A 12,532-nucleotide genomic window follows, 5' to 3' on the forward strand; every position below is an offset into this window, starting at 1 on the left:
TCATTTTCTTGGCATCAGTTGACTCACTAATTAAATGGGAACACGTAATCCTGCTCCTCTTCTCCCTCCTCAGCGTAACACATGATTGCATGGCTGTCTGCGTCCTTCTGCCCCAGTCTCTCCCCTCGCAGCCTCAGGCCAAGGCCCTCTTGATCTGTAGTGAACTCTGCTGCCTGCCAGCCTGGATGTCTGCTCTTGCCTGAACACCCTGGGGCCTTTGCCTTTGGATGCTCAGTCGGTCCAGAGCCAGTGCTCCTCTTGCAGCCCAGCCAAGGCTCAGGGGAGGGGCCCCGAAGCATGAGTGCACATGAATATGCATTCATCAGGAACACCTTACAGAACTCTCATGATTCGTGTCTCACGCCTGCATTGGTTCTGCTCAGTCTCATGATTTCACTTTGTCTTCTAAACTGTATTTTTAAATCAAGGATCATAACTCGAGCTGACTCCCATGATTGCCCTTGTGGCCTTTGCTGTGCCTTGGTGCTTTCTCAGGGACCAGGCTGGCCATTCCCCTGGGGCTGCTGCATGTGCTGCTCTAAGAGATGGTCCGAGTCAATCTTCCCGCCCGCCCCCCCCACCCAGACCCTTCTCTCCATGAGACTTAAGTGGACTAGCTGGATAAGAGCACCCAGGTTAGAGCACAAACCTGGGGCTCTGGCCATTGGCTACTCTTCACAGGGAGGAATCTCTTCACAGTGGAGCTGAACAGGAAGAGGATAAGCCCCAGGGACTCCCATCAGTGAAGGCAGCACAGACTCCTCTTAAGACTTGTCATTTCTTATCCTGAATAAAATGAACAGATGCCTTATTCATCCACTACTTCACACGTATGGCAGTGCTGCCCAGATCATCATCCCTTCAATGTAATTCATAAGAGCATCTTTCATCTCTGACTTGGCCCAAGGGCCACATAGGAGGCTTGAGCTGCCAAGTTTTAAGATGAGGAGCCTCCTGCAGGTCATCCCCTCTTCTGTGTCCAGTGCTTCCATCAAAAGAGTAGGGATGGCCCTAATGAGTGACAGACACAATGTTTCCCTTGTCCACTGATCTGATGGATGACTGTTCCATTTCACACTTCCCCCCTACAATGTCCCTTTTGCCTTAATGTCCCAGAGAACACAGTGTCCATCCACCCACATGGGCAGTTATTATGTGATTGTTGCCCTTGCTAGATGGTGAGCTCCTTAAGGGCAGGGACCATTCATCTCATTCATCTCTGAGCCACCAGGTCTGGCACACAGATGTATTAGGCTTTCTATAAATGTCGAGTGAATAAGTGAAAAAGCAAAGAAAATGCTTGGAAGACAAATTGGGACATCCCTTTTTATGTCTTGGGGTTTTCATCAGCTACTTTTTCCAAGTGATCTTGGTAGTAATAAGAGTCTACATTGGAATCAGAGCTCTCTCTGGAGACAACTGGTCCTTCCCATCTCTCGGTGACACATGCCCTCGCTAAGTATATCCCTCTTCATCTAGTCAGCAGTCAACAGATATTTATTGAGCACAGCCATGTGTCAGGCTCTGGGCTAGGATCATGGGATACACCAAATGAGTGACCAAACGAGTTCCCTGCCCTGGTGAAACTTTCATTGTAGCCCAGAGTCCCCTCCTCTCCCTCCACTCTCAGGATGAATTCCCAAAGATGTGCTAAATCCTACACAGGCTGAGCCATTCTTAATCCATTTCTGCAGACACAGCTCATGTACAAATGGGCCCAGCCGAAAATCTGTGGTGAGGATCTCGAGGGGGCTGTGAAGCTGCCTGCCTCTGGCGTGAAGACCCGCTGCCCACCCTGCAACCCAGGCTTTTTCAAAACCAACAACAGCACCTGCGAGCCCTGCCCTTATGGCTCTTACTCCAACGGCTCTGGTAACCTCTTTATCTGCATTCTGTCCATACCCACGTGACCCCAGATGGGTGGGTCACGTGGGGACACAGAGTGTCAGCCAAATGTGCACTCTGTCCTCCCAGGGGAGGCAGTAAGGGCCAGGCCACTCTGAGGACTGAGTTCAAGAGAAGTGAGGTCAGGGTGGGGGCTCTGTCCGTAGGTCAGAGTCACAGTCGAGAACTGCTTACCTTATTCCAACTATTCCTATTCCAACTGCAATTGTGACTCCGGCCTAAAGTACCCAGTCCTCACAACATAGACTTCCAGCATGCAGCAGGGATGCTAACCAGGAGGTCTGGGGAGCTGGGATGGCCGGCCTTACACGATCAGGACCATAAGTCATGCCACAGAAGGGTGTTGGGAGGACTTGTGTACATATTCATGTAAATGCATTTACTGATAATAATGTGACAATAATATGAACTGTGTGCATCAGACTAGAAGACACACTCAAGTTTTAAGATGAATACTTTGTGGGGGGGGTTGTATATTTTTTTATTGGAGTTTGATTTGCCAACATGTAGTGTAACACCCAGTGCTCATCCTGTCCAGTGCCCCCCTCACTGCCCGTCACCCAGGTCACCTCGTCGTCTGCCCACCCACCTCCCCTTCCAACTACCCCTTGTTCCTTTCCCAGAGTTAGGAATCTCTCATGTTCCATCACCCTCTCTGATACTTCCCACTCATAAAATGAACACTTTGGTGGGCAAGTAGGATAGCTGGAGTTTTGGAATTCAGGGTCTGTGTTTATGTCCTGAATATGTGAAAGATATTATCAGAATGTTTGGGAGTCAACTTGGTATAACTGTGCTATGGTGCTCAGTATTACCCTCCTTTGGCTGCCCACACCTATTGCCACTTGTCTCTGTGACAGCGGCTTCAGCCAGGGTGGCTGCAACCTTCCTGCTGAAGGTGTGGGTCTTGTGGTTCCCCCAGATTGCAGCCACTGCCCAGCTGGGACTGAGCCGGCCGTGGGATTTGAATACAAATGGTGGAACACGCTGCCCTCAAACATGGAAACCACCGTTCTCAGTGGGATCAACTTTGAGTACAAGGGCATGACTGGTGAGTGCCTCCTCACCTACTGGGAGCTGTTGGCTCCCTGCGGAAGGGGAGCTCCCTCACTTTGCATTTCTTCATAGCAGTGATGTCTGGAGAAAAATGAGCTGATCATGCCATGCATTCTCTGGAAAGTTCCACTCCTCATGGACCTTTATTCTGCCAAACTTTAGTTTTAGAGATCAAACTAGAGCTAAAAACAATGTGCACACACTTCAAAGGGCTTGCTCTGAGAATTTCAGAGTCCTTGACCAAGTAGCAGGATAAATAATATGGTTTGGTTTTGGCAGTGGTTCTGGTCGCTTCAAGGGATGGTGTTCTCTCTCTCTTTCAGGGTATCATCTGGGTGCACGTTTGCCCTGCACTTGTGACCACTGGGGCATTAACTCTCTCCTCTCCTTTTCCAGGCTGGGAGGTGGCTGGTGATCACATTTACACGGCTGTTGGAGCCTCAGACAATGACTTCATGATTCTCACTCTGGTTGTGCCAGGATTCAGGTGAGGAATACAAAGCTCAGGGGAAGCCCATACCACCTTGGCCACATCCAAGTCCCACAGAGCTTGGAATGTTGTAGAGGAGAGAGCTCCCGGCATGTGCAAGCATGAGCTCAGAACAGGAGAGCACGGCAATGGTCTAACAGAGTTAACCTGAGTGTAACGTGGCTTTTTAGTTGCTGCCCACACTGGCAGACCCACTGGTGGTGCTCTTTCTCATCTGGCTTCTCTCATTAATTAGCCACATGCTACTTGAATTCTTCTTCCTCACGCCACCAGATAAAATGTTATTTAAAAACCCCCAAAACAGGGGATCCCTGGGTGGTGCAGCGGTTTAGCGCCTGCCTTTGGCCCAGGGCGCGATCCTGGAGACCCGGGATCGAGTCCCACGTCGGGCTCCCGGTGCATCGAGCCTGCTTCTCCCTCCGCCTATGTCTCTGCCTCTCTCTCTCTCTCTCTGTGTGACTATCATAAATAAATAAAAATTAAAAAAAAAAAACAAAAACAAAACAGGCAGCCCAGGTGGCTCAGCGGTTTAGTGCCGCCTTGCGCCCAGGGCCTGATCCTGGGGTCCTGGAATCAAGGTCTGCATTGGGCCCCCTGCAGGGAGCCTGCTTCTCCCTCTGCCTGTGTCTCTGCCTTTCTCTCTCTCTCTCTCTCTCTCTCTGTCTCTCATGAATAAAGAAATAAAATCTTAAAATAAATAAATAAATAAACAAACAAACAAATAAATAAATAAAACAGTGTGGTAAGGTGGAAAGAACACTGGACTGAACACAGGGAACAAGGGATCCCTGGGTGGCGCAGCGGTTTGGCGCCTGCCTTTGGCCCAGGGCGCGATCCTGGAGACCCAGGATCGAATCCCACATCAGGCTCCCGGTGCATGGAGCCTGCTTCTCCCTCTGCCTATGTCTCTGCCTCTCTCTCTCTCTCTCTCTCTCTCTCTCTATGACTATCATAAATAATAAAAATTAAAAAAAAAAATTAAAAAAAAAAAAAAAACACAGGGAACTTGAACTTTGCCACTTACTGGCTTTGTGAACTTGGGAAAGTCACCGTGCTCCTCTGGGCTTTAGGCTCTCATCTGTAAAACAAGGTGGGTTGACAGTCTGTGACTTTGGACTAACTCAGGTTGAGATTATTCTTTTTTTTTTTTTTTTTTGAGATTATTCTTCTAGTCCAGTGGTTGGCATAACTGTGTAGACGGGAACAGGCACTGGTGGTCTTTAGGATACAAGCAAATGGCCAAAGCCAAAAGAAAAGCTAAGCTATAAATGGATTTCCAAAGCCAAAGCAAAATCTTTGCCGATATACACTTTCAAGATGAGATGGGAGCACTGAATGGGTTTCCCTATGGCCAGTCTGGTGTCTCCATTACCATCTTCAAGCTCCCCCTTTCCATCGCCGGCACAGTGTTTAGCCCACGGTATAGTTGCTCAAAAGGTATTCATTTCCCTTTCCTTGATTTACACTACTCAGAGGTGAGCAGTTTTATCTTGTTTACAAGGTGAGCAAATTTTTTAGGCTTTGGGGGGAGTAACATTCCCAAAACTACTTTTCGATTTACAAAGCTGACTACTGTAGTAAAGTGCTTCCTCACCTCCCTCACTCACACCCCCCTATCCTCCCCACCCCCGCATGGCTCTCTCTTTCCCAAAAGAAGGACCAGCCTGAGAACTTGGCTGAAGAGATGACAAACTGAAATATCTACTCCCTCGACCCAAGGAAAGCTCCTACCACCCGAGAGAGGGAGCTGCTAAGTGAACGTAGGTAATTTACACCTAATGGTGGTAGAGCTTGTCAAACCCTAATGTGCTCATGCATCACCTAGGAATCATGGCAGTGTGCAGATTCTGATTCTGTGGGTCTGGGGAGGCCTGAGGTTCTGTGCCTCTAACAGCTCAGGTGAGGGCAATGCTGCAGCTCCGAGGACCCTGCTCGGCTGGTGAGATTCTATAGCATCTTACCGAGCACTCCCACATCTGCTATGCCCTGGGATCTCACCATAGCGATGGAAGGTAGATAAGAAAGGTATTATCACCTTCATTTTACCGATGAGGAAACTACAATTTGGTCACATAGCCAGGTAGCAGAATTGGACTAATCCACGCTCTTTCCGGCATACCCAGAACTTAATCCTGTCCCCCAGCAGACATTTGGTTGCCGTCCGGGCTCTTCAGTAAGTGCTGCCTGGTCCCTGACACTAATTTTCAGCTTCTGCCCCCACAGACCTCCACAGTCGGTGATGGCAGACACAGAGAATAAAGAGGTGGCCAGGATCACATTTGTCTTTGAGACCATCTGTTCTGTGAACTGTGAGCTCTACTTCATGGTGGTATGTTTCGCTTTCTTTGTCTGCTATGGGGCTTCCTGGGACTGTTGGGAGCGTTGGTCCCCCTCTGCCCCTTTGGTGTATCAACATAACTGACACCCCCAATTATAGTGATTTCACAGAGGAAGGGCCCAGACTGTCCATCAGGGACTTCACAGTTTAACATGAGTCTGCCCAACCGTGATGGGCCCTGGCTTGGCAGCAGTAGGGGAACCCTGTCCCCTACCAGCCACCCAGCCATTGTGTCTTCTTCACTTGTCTGTCTTGGGTTCAGGGTGTGAATTCTAGGACCAACACTCCCGTGGAGACATGGAAAGGTTCCAAAGGCAAACAGTCCTACACCTATATCATCGAGGAGAATGCTACCATGAGCTTCACCTGGGCCTTCCAGAGGACCACTTTTCATGAGACAGTAAGCTCCTCCCCTTCTCCAGACTCCTGGCTCCCAGGAGAGACCTCTGGGCCAGGATGATTCCTGGCCTTAGCTTAAGTATGAATGTGAGGTTCAGAACCCAAGGGGTTAGAAGGATCTGAAGGAGTCAAGCATAGAACTCTCCTATTTCAGCTTCTGAGAAGCATCCAGCCTTATCCAAACAACCCCCAGGGAAAATGACACTCTAAGTTCAAATACATTTTTTTCCCCTTTCACAAGGAAAAGACCTGCTTTTTTTCATATGATGGTATCTACTGCATATTTCCCCTATGGCACTTAATATTTTTATACAACATTTAGAATGGGTTAGTCTTGGTTTAATGTGACACAAAATGTTCACAAAGAGCTACTCTTAAAAAAAATAACAACAACAAAGAACTGCTCTTTAGTGAGTAAAAAGATTAGGATGTTTCTAAGATTTTTCTCAAGTATCATAGGATAAAGAGTGTTAAATAGTCATATGCTATTCCTAGTGAACTCAATTGCTGCCGGTGTCTCAGGCCTGTGCCCTCTCTCCTCTTGTTTCCAGGGCAGGAAGTACACCAATGACGTCGCCAAAATCTACTCCATCAATGTCACCAACGTCATGGACGGGGTGGCCTCCTACTGCCGTCCCTGTGCCCTAGAAGCTTCTGACATGGGCTCCTCCTGCACCTCTTGTCCTGCTGGCTTTTACATTGATCGGGATTCAGGAACCTGCCATTCCTGCCCCCCTAACACAATCTTGAAAGCCCACCAGCCTTACGGCATTCAGGCCTGCATACCCTGTGGTCCAGGGACCAAGAGCAACAAGGTGCCAGCATTGTGTCATGCATCTTCACCTTGCTCCTTTGGATGGCCCACCTCAGAGGGTGTCAGGACCTGGGTGGGGTTCTTGAGGGGCCATACCCAAGCCTGCTCTGTAGCTTACTCCCTGGTGAGAGTCTTTGAGAACACGCACCCAGGCTGTGATCCTGGAGGGCAAATTCTTAGCTGTAGAGGTTGGTTTTCAGGACCATGGGAAGTCTCATCTTCAAGAGATGGATTAGGGAGGTCTGTGACCATCTGGTCCAGAGGGTTATCTGGATCTCTGTAGAGACCTAAAGGGAAGGAATAAGAGCTTGGGCTCACATTCAGCCTACTTCAATCAAGCATATTATCATGAGCGTTTGCCCAGTCTCCCTTGGGAGGGCAGCTGCCTTTGCTGGAACATACAGTTAACTGGCATTGCTGTCTTATATCCTAGAGGTTTTTTCTAAAGTAGAAAAACAGTGTTCTTGCCCCCATGTACTTTCTGAGGCTAAGAAAGCACCATGACAAAAAGCTCTTGGGTATTTTTTTTTAAACATTTTACTTATTTATTGAGACACAGAGAGAGAGAGAGGCAGAGGGAGAAGCAGGCTCCATGCAGGGAGCCCAATGTGGGACTTGATCCTGGGTCTCCGGGATCACGCCCTGGGCTGGAGGGGGCGCTAAACCTGCTGAGCCACCAGGGCTGCCCAGCTCTTGGGTATTCATTCATGCTTTTTAAATGAGCTTGGATTTTACCTATCACAACCACATGAACACACAAACATCTGTAAGGCATTTATACAGTCACATAAATGCCGCTCAGTTTAGCTGGGCAGTATATGCAACCGTTCTGCAGATCCTGGGCAACCTCTTTTGGGCACCTTAGCCTTGCCACAAACTTCCTCCCCTGGGGCTCCCTCTGCTGCTATGCGAGGGAATGACAGTTGCTGAATGAGGATCCTAACAAGGGAGTAAGGGGTCTATAGGACTTATGGGAAATAAATACCGCCCCCCCCTTTTAAGGATTTATTTATTTATGCCAAAGAGACTGCTCAAGGGAGGGAAGGGGCAGAGGGAGAGAAGCAGACTCCCCTCTGAGCACAGAGCCCAATGTGGGGCTCAATCTCGTGACCCGTGAGATTAGGACCCATGGGATCACAACTTGCGCCCAAAACCAAGAATCTGACGCATAGCCCATTGAGCCACCCAGGCACCCCTAAATCCCCTCCCAAAACTCAGTGTCCTGTAGAGAACCTGGGAGGGAGGAGGTAGGCTTCAGTGAGTTTTAAATGGGGCACAGGCAAGGCTTGTAGTTTCTCTTCTGCATCCTGTTAGCACCTCACTGTCTTCTGCTGAAAAGCAAGACGCGCTACCTTGTGTCTTAAGAGAGTTCCAGCAAAAAAAAAAAAAAAAAAAGAGAGAGAGAGAGTTCGATCATGTAGGCATAGGGACAAGGCTAAAACTCCGACCGAATTCCTTACTGAAAAATCGTAGACTTGGGTTTGTACATCACATATGTGCTACCAAGTGAGCCATGGGCTGTACATAACCCCCACTCGCCCATTTCCCTTATTTTAATGGCTACCCAATCCTTACGTCCACTTGTCCCACCCCTGGGCTGGACAAGGCGAGGACACTAGCAGCCCCTGTCCACCGCGGTCCCCTTAGGGCGCCGCCTGAGTAGCCAGCCTGACGGGCCCTTTCCCCTCAGATCCACTCTCTGTGCTACAATGACTGCACCTTCTCAATCGGCACCCCCACCAGGGTTCTGGACTACAACTTCTTGGCTTTGGCAAACACCGTCTCTCTGGCCGGAGGGCCAAGCTTCACTTCCAAAGGGCTGAAATATTTCCATCACTTTACCCTCAGTCTGTGTGGAAACCAGGTAAGCTGTGTGGGTACCGATTGTGTCGTATTGAAAGGGGACACCAGTGGGTCAGAGCCAGAGACGGACACAGGAGCAAAAGCCCGAAAAACCAGGCAGCAGGCCATTGAGAAAACGCAAGGGTTTCTAAGTGATTGTTATTCTTCCAGAGGACCTTGGGATCTAAAATTATTTCATTTGGATTATAAACACTTAGGAAAATAAAGGTGTTTAAGATAAGATACTCATTTACTCCTACTTGACTTTTACTCTCTATCAAAATGAATATATAGAAATAATGCCAGAGGAAGATTTTTTTTCCCTTTAAAAAGCAGTGTTCACTAATCATGGCACTTGTCATTTGTTTCCTAAAGGCTGGATAAAATAAACTATTTGCAGTTCATCTCTAAGAACCTTTGCTGACCGTTTAAGAAAAAAAAAAGTAGTGTAAAAGGCGTTATAGGATATGGAAAGAATGTTACCTTTAGCCATTTCATGCTGCTGTAAATTTTTTGGATGCAAAATTCAAAGACAGAAGTGTAGAGTAATAACACCACTTCTGCACTTAACTAAATTACAAACAAGCCAGGATTAGCAGTTTGAGAGTTAGTTTCAAATGTTACAAAATAAAGGGCACCTTGAGTCTTTAGTCTGTGACCCTGTGTGGTCGTGAGACCTTTGCACAGCACAGCTCTACCACCTTCTGTAGTGTGCAAAAAAAGTTGATTTGTGTTGATAGAGCATGCCAAGAAATAAACTAATCAATGTTCCATGGCCATTATATCTCAATTTTAAAAAAGAAATAAACTAACCTATGGAAAATTAGAGATACATGTCTCTATCTTGTTTTTAAAATCTTTGAATAAGTTAAAATGAAGCTTCCGAAGTGAGTTAGTGATAACTCAGGAATTGAAACTGATTAAAGCAAGACCCATGTAGCAAAAGTTATTCAGTGAGTTGGGAGAGAGATGAAAATGGGGAATTTGAAGAGATTGCCTTTTTTGGTTTTTGCTCCTTTATTCTTTTCAGAAATTCTTACTATGTACTGTCACACCATAGACTGTCAGTGCAAAGACAAAATAACTCTTTATTATACCATAATGTAAGGTTTCTTTCTGTTCTCATGTTCTTTATATCTTACAAGCTAAAAAATAAACTAAGAATCACCATAATTAGCAACTGACATAACTTCATTTGTAATAAAATTTAGAATATTGAAAATCATACATTGTCTGGTGGGTTGGTAGATTAGAGCTCCAGATCAGTTGCCACCATCACAACCCTGCTCATATGAGGCTCCCATGTGACTTCAAGGAAACAAGGCTTGCGACCCTGGGCCAGAGTTGCAGTAACTAGGACACGGAGGTCTTATTTTTAGCTTAAAAAAAAAAAAATCCGTCTTGTAATTAGATCTGGGATGAATCATTCCACTGCGACATACCGACATACTGTTGGAAGGCTGAAATTTCAAACGTGCAAGCACTCTGGCCTCCTCCACTTTGGGAGTTCTGTGACCATTCATTCACTCCATCCCTCTCCTTCCCCCCAACGTCCCCCAACCCAGGGTAAGAAAATGTCCGTGTGTGCAGACAATGTCACTGACCTCCGGATTCCTGAGGGTGAGTCGGGTTTCTCCAAATCCATCACAGCTTACGTCTGCCAGGCGGTCATCATCCCCCCAGAGGTGACAGGCTACAAGGCTGGAGTGTCCTCGCAGCCTGTCAGCCTCGCCGACCGACTTATTGGTGAGTAACCCAGCCGCTCCAGCCTCGTTGAGCGTGTATGTGTGTATGAGACAGTGAGGCTACCGGGCTCTGAGGTAAAAAGGCCCCAGATGAGGGACCCAACCTCTTGATCTCTGTCTTCTGTTGCTTCCCGGGGTGCCAAGTGCCCCCTGGGGCCTCTGACAAACTTTGGTTCGCCCTCTCATGAGCCATTCGGGGATGTGAGGAGATGGAGGAAGGTTTGGATGTTGACAGGTATTGAAAGAATTGAAGTGGTTGCTGGCTCATGCTACTAGTGACAACTAATTAGGAGCTCTAATTTGGCAGGGGTGACAACAGATATGACTCTGGATGGAATCACCTCCCCAGCTGAACTTTTCCACCCGGAGTCCTTGGGAATACCGGACGTGATCTTCTTTTATAGGTGAAGATGAGAGACCAGGCCGATGCAAGGGAAACCTAGCCCCTCCACAATTCCTGGTGCATCCCTCTCTCCAGCCACCTACTTATCAAGCCAGAACATGTCCGATGTCTAGCAGATTCACCCAGCAATGACAGCTACAGGCTGGGAGTTCACTGATCCCAGCTTTTGGGGTACTATTGGGGCAGGTCTGCCCCGGAGGCAGGGAGAAACATGGGCTTATCTGTGGCTGACTTCCCTTCTGCCTTAGGAGACTCCAGTGTTATGCATATGCTAACCTTTCCTGGACCAGTGCCTTTCCCCTTGACCGGATCTCCCTGAGCCCCACTCTCTCGGTGTATAAACCAACGCCTGTGCACTCCCAAGTCCTGATTTCCCCAGCAAGGGAATTGTTCCATGTTGACCTCAGTGAGTGACTCTCCAATGAAACAGGTGAGTGACTCGTTCCCCTGCGGGGGCTGGCTTTCTCTGCAGGTCCAACGATGTGACCCAGTCCTGTAGTTTTGGGAGGTCAACCACCATCCGTGTCAGATGCAGTCCGCTGAAACCCGCCCCTGGAAGTCTGTCACTGCCAAGGTAAAGGGGTGTGACAAGGTCTTGCTTCTTTGGATTCGTTTCATCCCAAGAACCAAAGAGAAAACAATCTGAGAACCATCGATGGGCTCTTGGGGACACAGGCATGGCTCCAAATTCTCAATCTTCAGATGTCAAGAATGGGGCAGAAGGAAGAGTCCAAGCTACTCTCACATTCTCATGCCATTATGGGGACAGTGGCATAGCCAAGTGGTTATTGGATTCATGTCCTCCACTTACTAGCTATGTTATTGTGGATACATTTCTTATCCTCCCTGGGCTTCTTGTTCCATATCTGTAAAATGAGGATAAGAAGAAGTTCCCTCAGGGGGTGGTTGTGGGGATTCAATGAGACCGTGAGACTTGTGGACTTTCGATTCCCTGGCATGTACTAGCTATTATTAGAAGTAATGGTTTAAAGAATCCTAGGAATCTCTCCCCAACCAAAAAACCCAATTCTGAGTTTAATAGCTGAGTACACTAAATTGAGCACTCTGGAACCTATTTGCTTATAGTACTCCTCCCCCACTGCACCCCACCCCACCCCATATAACCCCTACTAACATCTTGAAGCACAGGTGTCTTGAGGAAGATGGTTTGGAAAATGCTGCTTCTAAATAGCAGCTGCTCAGGGAGATAGGGAGCAAAGCAGGCTATTTTGGCTCAGCGGTGTTGTCAAAGCAGAAGACACTGTTCTTGCTGTTGTAAACATCACAGTAAAGTACCTAACAGATATCCATGGCCTGAAGTTCATTCCTGAAACCCATCCCCCAGGAAGCTGCATCACAGTGGCTTTGGCAAAATGTCACAAGTCCATGGGGGAGAGCAGGGGCCTCTGAGGGGTTGGTTGGGGCAACCATGCTATAGCTCAGACACCTGACACTAGCTCTCATCTTACGTTAGGAGAAACAAACAGGCATAGAGTAGACAGCCCAGTGGAGGCTGAAAGGCCTCTTGTCATCAGGGAAA

At 47.9% G+C, this 12,532-nt stretch overlaps 1 protein-coding gene across 6 annotated transcripts in view; it reads left to right on the forward strand.

Annotated features, from left to right (window-relative positions):
* ELAPOR1 (endosome-lysosome associated apoptosis and autophagy regulator 1) overlaps positions 1–12,532 on the forward strand; it is a 70,593-nt gene that overhangs the window by 52,855 nt on the left and 5,206 nt on the right. For all 6 annotated transcript variants that reach the window (XR_013384670.1, XM_077905740.1, XM_077905739.1 and 3 more), the window contains exons 9-18: positions 1,695–1,872; positions 2,828–2,956; positions 3,358–3,448; positions 5,675–5,780; positions 6,052–6,189; positions 6,740–7,003; positions 8,693–8,866; positions 10,410–10,590; positions 10,897–10,993; positions 11,465–11,566. Coding sequence is in view for 5 of the 6 variants with exons in the window: in XM_077905740.1 (XP_077761866.1) it covers positions 1,695–1,872; positions 2,828–2,956; positions 3,358–3,448; positions 5,675–5,780; positions 6,052–6,189; positions 6,740–7,003; positions 8,693–8,866; positions 10,410–10,590; positions 10,897–10,993; positions 11,465–11,566 (1,460 nt within the window). In the remaining variant the exon portion in view is untranslated. The remainder of the gene's footprint in view (positions 1–1,694; positions 1,873–2,827; positions 2,957–3,357; positions 3,449–5,674; positions 5,781–6,051; positions 6,190–6,739; positions 7,004–8,692; positions 8,867–10,409; positions 10,591–10,896; positions 10,994–11,464; positions 11,567–12,532) is intronic.

Source organism: Canis aureus, chromosome 8 (genome assembly GCF_053574225.1).
Source record: "Canis aureus isolate CA01 chromosome 8, VMU_Caureus_v.1.0, whole genome shotgun sequence".
NCBI lineage: Eukaryota > Metazoa > Chordata > Mammalia > Carnivora > Canidae > Canis > Canis aureus.